The sequence below is a fragment of the Octodon degus genome, unplaced genomic scaffold (genome assembly GCF_000260255.1).
Source record: "Octodon degus isolate 3935 unplaced genomic scaffold, OctDeg1.0 scaffold00402, whole genome shotgun sequence".
In the NCBI taxonomy this organism is placed as follows: Eukaryota; Metazoa; Chordata; class Mammalia; order Rodentia; family Octodontidae; genus Octodon; species Octodon degus.
In genome coordinates this window covers 24550-40142 of record NW_004524978.1, presented here as the reverse complement: position 1 = coordinate 40142, position 15593 = coordinate 24550, and the positions used below count along the sequence as shown (strand labels likewise).

Genomic DNA, 15593 nt, shown 5'->3' with positions numbered 1-15593 from the left:
TACTTTTATTTTACAGAGAAGGATACCACATATAGATAATGAAATTCATTTATCCAATGTTGCAGAATTGGCCAGTGTGACAGTTGAGGTCCAAATGTAACAGTCTGTCTTGTCTCATGGTTCTAAGGCTGTACTTTCTCTTTCTTACATATTTTAACTTATTTTATGATTTGTATCTAGATGTCCCCCAAAGCCTCAAGAACTTTTTAGAATTTTTTTTCAATATTTGTTTATTTATTTATTACAGGGTCTCACTATGCAGTTCAGACTCATAATGATCCTCCTGTCTCAGCCTCTCCAGCCCTGTGATTACAGGCATGTGCCACCACACCTGGTTTTGAGGATGTGTCCCAGTTTCCGAGGCCAGCACAGCATGTAGTACTGGGGATCGAACTCTGGTCCTTGCACTTGCCCGGCAAGTGCTTAGACCACCAAGCTATCTTCCCAGCCCAGCCTCTTGGACTTTTAAGTGGGGCTTTTTCTGAGGTGGCTGTATCCAGAGTTTGTGATTGATTCATGGTTCGATGTGAGGATGAGGAGTGCTGGGATTAAAAGTGGGCAATGCTGAATTAGTCTATGATTGGATTGGCCCCGCCCTAATGCCAGCAGTCTGGATAAGATAAATAGGGCAGAAAGAGACTTGCCTTCCCATTTTTATTCTTGTTGCTCTTGCTACCTCATGGGTGCCAAGAACTGTTTCCCCTCTGCCAAGTTCCCTGCCTTGGAGCCAGCCGACTATGGACTGAAACCTCTACAAACTGTGAGTCCAACAAATCCTTTCATTCTTTAACCTCAGGTTTCAGGTATTTTATCTCAGCAATGAGAAAAGTAACATCTTCTTTCTATTTTTAACTTTTAGGTCATTTAAAAATTTTGTTTATTTCAAGTAATGCTATACATTTTTGTGTACCTCAATTTTGCTTCCTGAGAATAATAGCTACTCAAACCCAGCCCATCTACATTTCAAAGGAATTTTATAAACATTACCAACCTTCTTTTTAGAAAACATCAACTGATACTCTCTAGCGTAACCTACACAAGGTCTTGAGCATCATACTTTGTGTGTATACCACATACCTGAATACTCTATCTTTATCTGAAACATTCTTAATTGAACAATACAAGTTATTTTTTTTTCAATACTGCATGCTAAAACAAGGAAGGACCTTCTTGCTACAATACATCCCAGCCCATAGGGCCTTGCTAATTGCCCAGGTGGGACTTGAATTTGAACATCCCAAGAACTGGGATTGTACATGTGAAACAAGGCACCTAGCTACAAAACTTTAACAAGCAATGATCTGGACATAGTGGAGAATTGAGGAAGTATTTTATAGCTAGATGTACAGGGATTATTTTGAGGCAGATCAGTTGTTTTTAAGACTATTAAAATTATCTAGATAATACCAGAACAACAACTAGAACAGTTAATTGCATTGAATTGGACATCAAGGAGCAGAAACATGACTTTTGAGACTTAACATCTGGTAAAAGAATTAATCCTACCAAAAGACCCTGAACTATTCCCCAGGAAATTTGAAATCCTTAGACAAGAAACAAAAAGAGCTGAAACAGCATTTATTCCTTTGTTTTTGGCATACTTTACATATAGTTAATTTAGTGGACATTGCCGGAGTGGACAAACGCATAATCATGTGGCCTCCGCCACCATCTATACAGAGGACAGTTCCATCACCATCTCAGTTTCCCCGAGCAGCTTCCTAGTCAGATCCTCACCATTCCTGGGCACTGGCAGCCAGTGGTCTGTTTTCTTCTTATATGATTTTATCTTTTTCAGATAAAATGGTGCAACGTGTGCATGCCCCTGCGTCAGACTTGATTTTGTATAGTGTAGATCCATCCATGGTGTTGCATGGCTTTCCTTTTTACTACAATCACTGCAATTTCCAGCTGAAGGCTATTTTGGTTGTATCTCATGTTGGGTAACTGCTGTCTTAGACATTCATTTATAGGATTTTTTGTGAATATAAATTTTTGAATTAATATAGAGAAGTAACATAGCTTGGTCAAAAGATAAATCTATTTTTAACCGTATAAGGGATAACTAACCGCAAGGCATTTTTGTCAAATATGTAAGACAATTTTCCTTGCTATCTATTTCACCAAGATTTGATAGTGTCAATATCTTTTATTGTATCCTTTCCATAGATGTGCAATCGTGTGTCACTAGTTTTATCTTGCAACTTCTTAATGACTGATGATTTTGTGCAGTATTTTATGGTACTTTCCAGATAGTGTTTTTAATTTCTCTTTGATTGGTAGTTATCACTCTGAAGAAAAGGGAGAGAAGCGTTAATAATATCAAATAAAAATAATTTTCTGTATCATGGCTTACGATAAGAAAATAATAATTGTTTCACGGCAATGCTTAGAGCAAATCTCCTGGGACAAAGCTAATATATTTGATAAAGATTACTGATATGATTAAATGCAGTTTAAAGTGATATTTGAAAGGTTGAGAAAAAAGATCCCAGGAAACAAACTCAAGAATAGTTGATGTGATATAAAAAGTAGAAAATAAAAACTGATAATTTGAATGAAAAGCAGTAAAGGCGGCTGGAAATACTATTTTCCATCAATCACTGGACAAAGCATGAGTAATTACAACATAAGTTTGAACATTTTATACAAATATGAATATTGACATTTCTAGCTTTCTCTTGAAAAAAGAAATGTGAATATTTCTTGAGAAATGGAAGGATGAATCTTACTTGACAGAAGCAATTTGACAAGTGGGGTAACACTGAAAGATAAGAATGTATCCCTGAATATGAGGATGGAAATATTTTAGAGGAATTGGAATCAAGAGGAACCTTAAAGCAAAGCACCAGTGTTGCAAGGAGACACTACCTAGGAACAAGTTAGGTAGGGGTTGTACAGTCCTTTCTGTGTGTCCTACAAAACTGACCCAGAGGCAACATGACAGGTCCCATCACTAGGCTGTCGAAATCTACTGTGCTCCAAGGGGATCAGAGGTGTCATCCTTTGCCACTTTATTCCCTAAATGAAGAAATTAAAAATAATGACTTGACACTAAAACAGAAATAAGCAATAAACATAAAACATAAGTAAAGTAAAATACTGTATAACTTAGTAGTATATTTATAATTATTACATAAATTATACATACTATATGTGAAGTAAATAAGAATAAAGTGGGAGGCCATATAATTGTTCTTTTTGTCATGAAATTTATGTTAAGTTTGGAAAAAGCGCTGAGGAAGCTCAAGGGAATGGAATGTGAATTCACCAGCCTCTCCTCATGGAGCTTGTACACTAAGCAAGTAACTACGACAGAGAATGACAAATGCTAGCAAATCAAAGTGCTTTGAAACTGTAAGCCACTCTCTAAACAGTCACATTTAACATGAGCATTTATGAAATTTGAATGTAGGATTAAGAGAAAATACAACCAGAGCACATATTAAGATCCAGAAAGGTAAGGCCAGAACAAATTAAGATTTCTGAAATACTCCAAGATAGTGGAAAGGGAATTCTAGTCATGTTCAGAGCAGGCAGGGAAGTTAATCTTGAGAGATTAGTTATGCTGCTTGCGCAAGACATTAGAACATCGGGTTGGTAGATCGGTTCAGCTAATTGCGCTGATCTCCATCAGGGAAACAATTGGACTGGAAAAGGCTTAAGATCTTACTGAAACCTAGTGTGAGAAAGAAGTTATAGAAAGGGCTCGAAATGACATCTTATCTTTAGAAAAGCATGGCAATGATGTCACCATCTCAAACTCAATGTGATCTTTGAGAAAATAAGAAGGGATATAGTTGGCCAATATAGTCACATCACTCCTTCATCAAGGAGCACATATTTTTGTCATGAAGTCTAATTAACTTAGGCCTGTAAAACCCAATTTTATTCTTTAGAATATTTCTATTGAAAATTATTAATTTTAATTTTATGAGTTTCAGTGTACAATATTAATAAAATGTTCCATTTTTAATATTTATTGTTTATAAAAAGCAAAGTTTTTAGCATCAACTGGTTTTTGATATGCAGTCTAAAAAACAGCAGCAAAAATAAATTCCTATGTAAACTACAATGAAACTACCCGTACCACTCTACCGTTGTCATACCCAAGGCAGTCTTCACACAAGACAACAGCACATTCCATACACACATGCCGCCTATACTGACTGCACATATCTTTTGCTTTGCTGGTCTTTTTGTAGGAAGTACTTGACTTCTTGCTAGTCTTGCTGTTTTATCAGGAGTTTTTCTTTTCTTTTTTTTTTTTTTTAATGTATTTGGTACAGGGCCTCACTATGCAGCTTGGACTCATAGTGATCCTCCTGTCTCAGCCTCCCAACACTGAAAATACAGGTGTACACCACCACACCCAGTCTCCATGGCCAGCTCAGGGTGATATAGGGGATCAAACCCCAGTTCCTGCCCTTGCCTAAGCAGGCACTTAGTCCACTGAGCTATCTCACCAGCCCAGGAAGTTCTTATTATATTATGTAATGTGTAATTAGCAGGAACATAAAATATACAATAAAATAAAGTATTAGGTTTTTAATATGTATTGTGCATTTAGGATAAACATCAACATCTTCACATCAGCTGGGTACTTACTTACAGAGCCTAAAAGGTAACATCAGAAATAAAAGCCTGTGTGCATTAGAGTATAAACATAAACAAAAGTCTTTCACATAAATGATATTGGCTTCAACTGTCACACCCAAGACAGTGTTCACACACAACAAGGACATACCTTGCTTACTGTGACGGCACTGTGCTTAGCTTTCCTTTCCTGTGTGTTAGAACAGTCTCACCACCTCTTTTCCCTTCCTGCCCTTAAAAATTGCATCCCCTTGTGTCTGTCACACCCTGAGCTAATCAGTGCTAACGCGAAGGTTAAGAAATAGAGGACCATTAACCTGAACCTCACAGGCTCACACTGCAGGTGGAAGTAAGGTCGTATGACTAATCACAATTGACTATGATAACAAATTCAAAGGAGTAGGTAATTATTGAGAGAATTAAAGTAACTCTGACAGAAAGGATGATGTTCTCAAAAATGACACTATTGTTGATTTATTATTTGACTGTTGTTAATTCAAAAATAAATGCCTTATTGAGCTATGATAAGAGCAGGTATTGTGAAAGATACTTGACCACTTTTTAAACATTTTAATGATAATGTAGGAACATAGGAGTCAGGAGATGTACAAAATACTTGTAACTGACTGTATTACAAATTATATATAACTGTAGTTGGCAAATCAGGGCCAACTAGGCTTTCTGTTTAAAGAGTATATCAAAAGCAGGTGCAGAGAGGCAGAAGAGTATCAGGACAGATGACCAGTGGACAGCACAAATGATGTCTGAGATGACAAACTGTGTTATCTCAGAAGTGTGGGCCCTTCTGTCAGTAGGGGATAGCTCAGGTTTTTCATAACCTCAAGTGATCTCCTCTGCCAGATGAAGGAACCTACAAAAAGATTGGAATAAGGACCAAATAACAATCCTTGACATGTTAAAGGACAAGAACAAAGCAAGACCCCATTCCAGAAGGTACACGGGGGGGGGGGGGGCAGTACATTCACTCTGGATATTAAATAAAGGCAAAAGCTTTCCAGCTGGGAGAATTAAAACGGGGCCATTAGCAATGCAAAGTAATCTGCTATGTCAACATTTTCTTAAATTCTCCTAGAACAGATTTATGTCTGATTTCATGGATAAACTGAGTCTGCAGGTGAAAGTAGCTTCTCCTCATCTGGAAAACTTAGAATTAAAGAACTGACCAGCTACACAATTGATGCAGCATTTTCCCCACTCACTGCACAACGGATTCATTACTAGTGTAGCATATTAACTACACACCCTCCTGGAACTCAGTCACTGTGCTAGATTCAGAGAATGTAAAAATCATTCCTAACAGTAAATCATTGATGATTTTAGAATTAACAAATATTGGGACAAATTCTAGAATGATAGATAACAACAAATGAAAGGATTAGCTAACCTGTTCATGTGGTAAGGAAATGAAGTTCAAAAGTGCGGGCAACCTTAGAGTATTCATTAAAGTATGTTACACATAATATATTCATACACAAAAAATATTATCTGTAATATTTTTATATTTTTCTTGAGGTAATTTATGGAATATTATGTAGAATGCATTATATTATTTTCTAATTACATAAGTTATATATTAATGGGTTTTTGCAAAAAAAATTCAATAGTGCAACTATAATTTGATCATATTTTACCTGAATTTCATACCTGATGAGATATGAAAAAGAATGTATACAAAATATTTTTGGATCTCATTTTATAAATAAAAAGCAAACAAATTAAATAATCCCAAATTTAAAAATCATCAAAAACCATATAATCTGAAATAAATGAATTATAAACTTAATACATTGTTACTGAACAGTCGGGTTATAGTGGTTGCTGTCATACCATAATGGTTTCCTAGCAAGGAGACTATGGATTCTTCCAGTATCTTCTCAACTTTTACATAATCATTTATTAGGCTTATAATAATACTTATAATCTGAAGCTTTATAAATAGATGAAAATTCTTTCTATGTAATGTACAAGCTGTAATCAGGTGACATCGTAAACCAAATGTGTTTGGGATCGGCATCATTCTTTAATTGACATCTAATATTTCTTCCTGAATCTCTGATCATTTAGGAATCTTTAAACTTAATTAATGCAAATGATTCCATGAGGAACATTTTGAAGAATAATCTTTAGGTACTTGCACACATGACCAATAATCTTTTGGGCCATCCAAGTCTGGCATACACATATTTTGCCAGTATTTCTGGCTCAGAATAAGTGAACTTTTTTAGTGTTAACAAATTTGATTAAATTGTACAAGTAACATTCTTCCTCACATCATTATTTCTAAATGTTTTCTTTTTCTTTTTTTCTTTTTCCATAATTTTATTGATAAACATAAATGTTTTCTTTTTAAATGTTAGTATCTGCCATAAAAATAATACTGATTGTGGTTGAATTTGCTATTGTTTATTTAGGGACATGGTTGAATACATTATAAAACTATTGGTAAGCTTTTTTGCTCATTGTTCAGTGATTTATCTTTACCATATGACCATTTTTCATTTGTTTCATTTTTGTTTTTAGGAAATAATGTTCTTTTTCATTTGGATTCATCAGAGATTTTCATATGGTATAGATGTTAGCCATTAGGTTATGTTTGTTAAAAATACTTTCTCTTAATTATTTATCATAGAGGTCTTGATTTAGCAGATTTAATTGAAAATGGGTTTTAATTGTCTATTGATTAAAAATGAGAAAATTATGATATCTCTTTTTTCTTTTGCTTGCTTTGAATAAGTTTTCTAAAGTTTCCAAGCTATAAAAACTATTCTTCATTATTTGATTGCATTTGATTGTAATGCAAGTATATAGATTTTTAAATATATTTTTGTATGTATAGATATATTTTTAGATATTCAATTAGCATTATTCATTGAAGTGACATTTTCCCTCTCCAATGATTTGAAATATTACTTTTTATCATGTACTAGTTCCAAGTATACTTGGTTCTGTTGCAATCTGTTCTATAGTTGACCACAGTCTTGACATTTTTGTGAAAACAAATGCAATACATCCCAGAATCAGCCTCAGTTCACAAAAGGGAAGGGAAGGTAAGAACTAAAGCATTTGCACCAAGTCCCCCAGCTCCACTGACAGCAACCTAGGCCTTTGGCCCCACTTTCATATTTCAAATTCAACATTGTTCCTATTCCACTACAACCTATGATTTGACTTGAACAGCAAAATAGGTCACCCTCTCCTCCTTTATCATGTTTCTTTTCAGTAATCGAGGAGGAGTCCAGCTGCAGCAGTTTCCCGTGCCAGAATGGAGGCACCTGCATAAATGGGAGAGCCAGCTTTACCTGTGCTTGCCGGCACCCTTTCTCAGGCAAAAACTGCACCGTCAAGCTGGTGGAGGAATCTGCTTTGGCTCCAGGTAAAATCTGCTTCCTGGATTGGCTCAAGGTCGTATATAGAAGCACGTTTAGAAAATATCAAGAATTACTACTTAATCTGTCTTAAGTTGGACCCACATGAAGATTAGCTTCTCTCACTTCTGAAACTTGTTGAATAAGATCCTTAATTTAGAAGTGAAAATAACTTTTGGATGGAAAAATTTGTATGCTTACGCTCATTGATATTTTTAACATTGATGTTCTGCAGGCCATTTATTGAAATCCCTAGCCTCCTGCTTTTTTTCTTGTGCATATCTAAAAATTCAAAGGTATATGTCTGACTTGTATAAACTTTCTTCTCAAACCAGTTGTTAGAGAAGTAGACATTTGATTCAAATCAGATATGTTATTTATTTATTTTGGTCTTTTTGAGATAGGGTCTTGCTCAGGCTGGCCTTAAGCTTACTTTGTAGCCAGGCTGGTCTTGAACTCATAATGATCCTCCTGCTTTGACCTCCTAAGTGCTGGGGTTACAGGTGGGCAACACACCTGGCCAGATATGTTCATTTAAGTGAAGCCTGAGTGTGTGCTTAGTGGCATGTTTCCATGGAAGTTACCCTAACAGCACCATTTTGACTAGGATTACTAGGGCATGACTGAAAATACTGAACAAAGATTCTTTTGTTTTGTTCATTTAGTATCATACGTGTCAGTGGCTTTCATTTGCTTTAAGAATACAATACCTCTGGTTTCTATACAAGAAAGTAGGTAAGGTGTTTAATATATGGTATCTTTAGTGACTACAAAAGCATATTTCTAAGGTGGCTTTACTTGAATATGTTGCCTACTGGTGAGTAAGTTTTTGGCCTATTTTCAATTCTCAGACTTTGTAAGTCCATTTGTCATCAGTTACACAAATTCTGCTTCTGTGTACTTCTTTACAGTGGATACGATTTCACAGAAGTCACAGAGGCCTTTAGATTCCTTTGTCTCTGGGCAGATCAAAGCCAAATGCAAATTAATCTCTGTGATATTTGTATGAGAGAAATATCAAATATTATTTTCATTCTATCCTGATCTAAATGGAGATACTGAGGCTCTGTGAGCTAAGTAATGTGAGGTGATTTAGCAAGAAGAGGCAAACATCCAGACACATTTGCTGTTGTTACATTCAGCAGAGGACCTATTTACTTCTACTGAGTTTTTTGTAAGTCTAATAAGATAATAGTAATATGAAGAAAAAAAGCTGAGTAAAATCATGAAAATTAACTCCTGACATTTTTTTCCATTGACAGATTTTTCCAAAGGATCTTACAGATACGCACCAATGGTGGCATTTTTTGCATCTCATACATATGGAATGACTACACCTGGCCCTATCATTTTTAATGATCTGGTGCTTAATTATGGAGCTTCCTATAACCCAAACAATGGAAAATTTCACATTCCTTACCTTGGGGTATATGTTTTCAAATACACTATTGAGTCCTTCAGTACTCATATCCGTGGATTCTTAGTGGTGGACGGAGTAGACAAGCTCACATTTGAATCTGAAAATTCTAACAGTGAAGTACACTGCGATAGGGTTCTGACTGGGGATGCCTTATTGGAGTTAAATTATGGGCAGGAAGTGTGGTTGCGACTTGTGAAAGGAGCTATTCCAGTCAAGATTCCCCCTGTTACTACATTTAGCGGTTACTTGTTGTATCGTACGTAAGTCAGCATGAAAGACAGACTTTTCCAGCTAGTGTTGTTATTTGTCTTTGCATTCACAGCTACTACACTAAGTGAAAGCCAATAGTTTTTCCAATTTGAGTAAAACCATATGAGTATCTATTCATAAAATTGTTTGCATACCTTTTATAAAGCCTGTATATGAAGGAGCTCTTGCTCCTAAAGCAATTTAGAGGCTCAGGAAACAAAATGCCTTGGTGAGGTTAAGTATTTTTATTTTTGTTTCTTTATTTTCAGTCACTTCAATATAAAGTATTACTATAAAATGTCAGCCACATAATATTATTAGTCACCATGGTCTTTCCAGTACAAAACTCAATTGTCTGGTATTCAATGTATATAAAACTGAGATAATTTTTCAATAACAGATTAATAAGCAACTAGATTAATAAATTCAAATAAATTACTCAAAGACCATTAAGTGCTTTTTAAAACTGCTTTTATGTTATCAAATCTATCAATTTCATGTATTAAGCTTTTCATTTGGAATAAAAATTAAGAACAGTGAGTTGGAAATGTGAAATATGCTTGACTTGTGTTCTCTCCCTGCAATTATAAAATAATCATTGGTATGTATATGAAAACTTACATCTAACTCATAAGTAGGTTAGACATGGGCTTACCTCATTATATCTACAGGGGGAAAATATACAAACATTGTATAGTAAGTATCCTTGAATGCCACTATATGCAGATTTGCCCTTATTCTTATAAAAAGTGAGTAATAATCTACAGGACACTCTCAAATATGGGGTGCCCCTGTGCCCTGCTTTCCTCCTGAACAATGCACATGTGATGCCTCATCAGCCCCTCACAATAACTCACGTCACGTGGGCATTATCATTATATCTACGGTTGAAAAGTAAGACGCAGAGTGTTAAGAAATGGATGAAGCTCATGAAGCCAGAGGCAGCATTTGAGCTCAGGCCATGCCTACAAAAGAGCCTCTCTAGCCCTCGCTGTGTCCTCCCACAGGTGGACAAGAATTTGCTCCATGAACCTCTATTAATGAGTGTTTACGTTGTCTGCAATTTATGTTCTGATTTTTTTTTTTTTTTTTTTTTTTTTTTTGGTACTCGGAATCGAACTCAGGACCTTGCGCTTGCCAGGCAGATGCCATGCCACTGAGCTATCTCCCTGGTCCTTCCAATTTTTATTTGGATAATATTGTGGTGAACATCTTTTTTTTTTTTTTAGAACTGGGGATTGAACTCAGGCCCTTGCACTTTGCAGGGAAGCACTTATTCTACTGAGCCATCTCCCCAGCGCCTGTGGTGAACAACTTTAAAAATACTGCCTATTCTCATATTGGACAAAACATTTCTGGAGAATGAAATCCCATAATTATAGTAAAAGTAATGATGAAAAAATAATTTTGGTTTGGCAAGTCAACCATATGAATTATATATGAACATTTGAATTACATAGTATATATTATTTAATCTTTTTCTAGGGACTGGGGAGATGGCTCAGTAGAGGGGCTGGGGAGATGGATCAGTAGAATAAGAGCTTGCCTGGCAAGCACAAGGACCTGAGTTCAATCCCCGGTTCCGGAAAAAAAAAAAAAGAGTCCTCATAGAAAAATACTAAAAAATAAAAAATAATCTTTTTTCTACTCATGAGAAATACAGAAGGTACATAGAAGTTAAGCAATTTTTCCAGTATTATTACAAATTAAGGAGACTTTCTGAAACAAAGAATAAACATTTTTTTCTTTTGGTAAGTACTATCAAATTGTCATTAAGAACATTTTACCAACCTGCGGTTTATCAATATGCACAACATTCTTTATATTCCACACATATTCATCAGTACTCACATTTTGAAATATTTTCAATATTTTTTCAAACAGGACCTCATGAAGTCATTAAGATTAAACTTGAACTTGCAATCATCTCCATGTAACGGGAATTGGAAAAGTTCTAAATCTTGAAAGTATGTGTTTAAATCTTATACATGGATGCTCATAATAGCCCCAAACTAAATTATGCAGATGTCCAATTATCAGACAAGTAGGTAAGCAAAGTTTTATATATCTATACAATAGAATGCCATCAAGTTGTAGGAATGAACAAACCACACCTTACAAATCTCGTAATACAATGCACAAGAAGAATTGAAGGTGCAGCTCACAAGCCTTTGAGCCAGGCTGCAAATGAATACTATCTGAGGGGCCCCCTATTGAGATAAAGTAGCTGGCCTTTCCTACCTCAGTCACATTTGGGGGTGGAAGAGTCAGTCTTCCAGAGAACAGCGTGAATCCAGGAGCGGAAACCTGGAAGTTGGGTGAGTCACCTTCTGGCAGTGTAGGTGTAAGTATGTTGTTTTCCAAAACATTTTAAAAGTCTTGATACTTTCTTCATTCCCTATCTAAAAATGTAGTGTGATCTAAAGTGTGCTTCATTTTATTTCTCCAGGTATTCAGGAATTAAACAAGCTTTTTGCTTTCCAAATAGACTTTCCCACATACATTGAGAGCTTTCATTGTACAACTTGTCTTTAGTAGGATCAGGATGGAAAGAAGTAAATCATTTGCCAATGGTCATTAGGGCCACTTGAGATTTAATTTATTAATTTTATAATTAGGTAATTTACACTTAACATGAAATAATTATTTGATATTTGGGATTTTGCTACTAATATCATTCTTTGTTTTTCTATGTACATGTAGAATATATAAATAATCAATTTACCAGAGCAACCAACAGGCATAATTTCAACAGTAAACTGCAAGTTTCTATGAACTTGCTTAGCTATATTTTAAAAAGCTATCTAATATAATGTGAGAAATGCAGTCTGGTGATGCATTCTATTTGTCATGCACACTTATTTATTGATTCTGCTACAGAGACAGCCACGTATCTTGGCTGTTACAGTACTTTGTAGACTCAATTTTAGTGCTTTTCTTTCTCACTGTACCTTCCTGCCCAGCAAGTTACCAAAGATTGTCAACACTAATGACCATCTCTGAGACATTCATTCATCAATTATTAATAAATGCCAACTATGTGACAGGCATGATATGTCATAGAAAACATACAATATAAAAGTAGATATCCAATAAATCAGTACAAACAAATGCTGAAATTGAAACACACTTTCCAAAGGCATGATCATGTTTATTGTCATCAATATCGAAGGACATTCTGGAAGAATGGGAAATTTATCCTTCTCCCCCACATTTTTCTATATCTTTGACAAAATTTTCGCCCTGTTTTGAATCTATCCAGGAGTTAAGACTTTAACCATGTTCAAAGCCAGTTATACCTATATTTGTTCCTTCTTATCATATTTCACCAGTTAAAACTCTCATTTTATAAGAATGAGCTAATATTATTTAAGCATTAAGAAATAATTCAATTAAGCCACACTTTTTTGTTTACTTGCCTACTTAGCTCTCTAAAAGAAGATTTTATGGGTAGTTTAGTTGTTTCAAAATATAATTTTACTAACTCATATGACTAACAATATTGCATTAAGTTCTGTATAGATATTTATAGCATATATTATATAAAGTACAATTTTATGTAACATACAAAATTATTTATATGTTTATATATTATATAATTTACATGTAACTAAAAGCAATGGTTTAGATTTAGATATTTATCTAAATACTATCTTACATATATGTGTAACTATATATGTGTAATTATTGTATTTTGCACATATATACATAGACAGAGAGAGTCTACCCAAAAAGTTTATAGTTTTCCAAACTAAGAAATGTCTAAATGCTAAGAGCCACAGCTTGGAGCTCCTCTTATAATTGCAGAAGCCAAAGGCAACTTGTATTAATCTCATGATATCGCAATAAATTTAGTATTAAATATTTATATGTTTTGCTTTTTGTGGTGAATACTTTTTACAGAAAAAAATGTATATGTAACATAAGAATTTTATTATGCACTGTAGAAATAAAAACTTGCTGGAGTGTGTTAGTGTCACCTTCTTCACACTGCAAACTAGTGAGTCATACTCTGTCTTCATCAAAGCTGATTTTAAACTCCGCAAAATCGTTGTCATCAATCAAAACTACTTGGCTGTCATCTCTGAGTGCAGGGCACATGCGGGACACATTAAGGGGAAGCGCAGGTCAGCCCGGGAGTGCGCAGTGTTGCTGTTGCTCTTGCCCTGGAAGCCAAGAGGTTTGCTCCCTGGCGACTGCACGCGCAGCTTTCCTCAAGAGCTGGGCAATGTTGTTAGGCAGCTTCCCCTGAGAGCTTTCACCCAGCTCCGTGAGAATTCTGAGAATTCTCAAGGAGGTCTATTACATTTTCGTTTAGAGAAAACAACAACAACAATTTCTCTAGGTTCACATCCTAATTAAACAATCTAAAACTCTGGAAAAAAAAAAAAAGTCCAATTTGAAGAGCAGTTTTTGCATCTTTATTCATTAATTGCCTCATGAGTTGTGAAAGCCCAGGCTTTGATACGAAGGTCTTCCAGAAACCCAGGGTCTTGGTTCAGCTCCCGTGAGAAGATGCCCTGGCCTGTGTGCCTTGAACGGCAGCAGCTGGGTCAGCTGGTTCTGGAGGCTGAAGTCACAGAGGACACGGCCTGCAGGCATGGTTTTCAGGGTCTTCACAAGTAATGGCTGGGGCAGGAAGCGCTGCGCTTCCTCCCTCTTCCTGTAGGGGACGCGTCTCTATGTGACACTGTATCTCATCTAAGCCGAATTGCCCTGCTATGACTTCACCTCTAAATTCCATCACTTAAGGGTCTGGGCTTTTGTATATGAGTGTCCGAGGGATGCAAACAGGCATCTATAGTACCGAATGTTGATGTAGTACTATTAGAATGTGTTTTAAAATCTTATTTTCATGGCTTTTGTTTATTTATTTATTATGTAGTTGGTACAGGGTCTCACTGCGCAGCTCAGATTCCTAGTGATCCTCCTGTTTTCGGCCTCCCCAGCGCTAGGCTTACAGGTGTGCACCAGCATGCCTGGTCACGGTCGCTGGCTCAGGACACCCAGGGGGCAGGGCCAGGGGGCATATAGTGCAGGGGATTGAACCACAGTCCCTGCACTTGCCTAAGCAGGCACTTAATCCACTGAGCTATCTCGTCAGCCCTTTTAATAGCTTTTAAAATCTCAGTCTATGTCATTTTTATTGATTAGATTCAAGTAGATTTGTATGTCAAAACCCACTAAAGATAATACTGAAAATGTTATGTGACGTAATTTAGTAGTTGGTGCTTTTTCAAAATATTATTTGGGTTCAAATACCTATTTAAATTTTCTTTTCTTATGGATTTAAGTTAATACTGATATGAAATTCATTCATCAGTGAAGTAATACTTTCAGTCAGTAGTGTTTTATTATGGTAGCTAAGCTAAGAACTTTGTTTTCTGAGAAATGTCTTTCTTCAAGCCTAGCCTTTGACAAATCATGAAGCAAATTATAAATAAAACTGATTTTAAAAATCTCAACTTGAACATGATACAGTCCACAGTGAGGGGTGTCTTTTAAGTAGTCCTCAATCTGCCTACTTTATCTAATGGAAAAGTGAATTTATGCCAAGACACAAGCAACTGCAGTTCTTAATATTCATTTTTTAAATTTATTTCCTCTTATTTATCCTTCTAGTTCCAATCATCATGATCAAAACATTTAATTATGCATAAAATTTAAGGAAGATCACTTGTAGAGTTCTTTTTTTTGGTGGAACCGGGGATTGAACTCAGGCCCCTGCGCTTGCCAGGCAAGCGCTTATTCCACTGAGCCATCTCCCTGGCCCTTTGTATATTTCTTTACTATATGAAATCTATAGATTAAGAATGACAGATTAATTTCCCAAAATGCTTATGTAGATAAAAAGTATTTCTTCTCCTAGTTAGCCATTTCCAAATATACTTTAATATTTTAAATGTATAGTATATGATAAAACTATTAAACTTAGAGTCAAA

General features: G+C 35.6%; 1 protein-coding gene across 1 annotated transcript in view; it reads left to right on the top strand.

The window, feature by feature from the left end:
* Positions 1-10122, top strand: part of Mmrn1 (multimerin 1) — a 69403-nt gene extending 59281 nt beyond the window's left edge. Inside the window, exons 8-9 of the mRNA XM_004648398.2 lie at positions 7838-7990; positions 9245-10122. Of these exons, the coding sequence (XP_004648455.1) occupies positions 7838-7990; positions 9245-9666 (575 nt within the window). The 3' untranslated portion in view covers positions 9667-10122. The remainder of the gene's footprint in view (positions 1-7837; positions 7991-9244) is intronic.
* The last annotated feature ends 5471 nt before the right edge of the window (positions 10123-15593 follow it).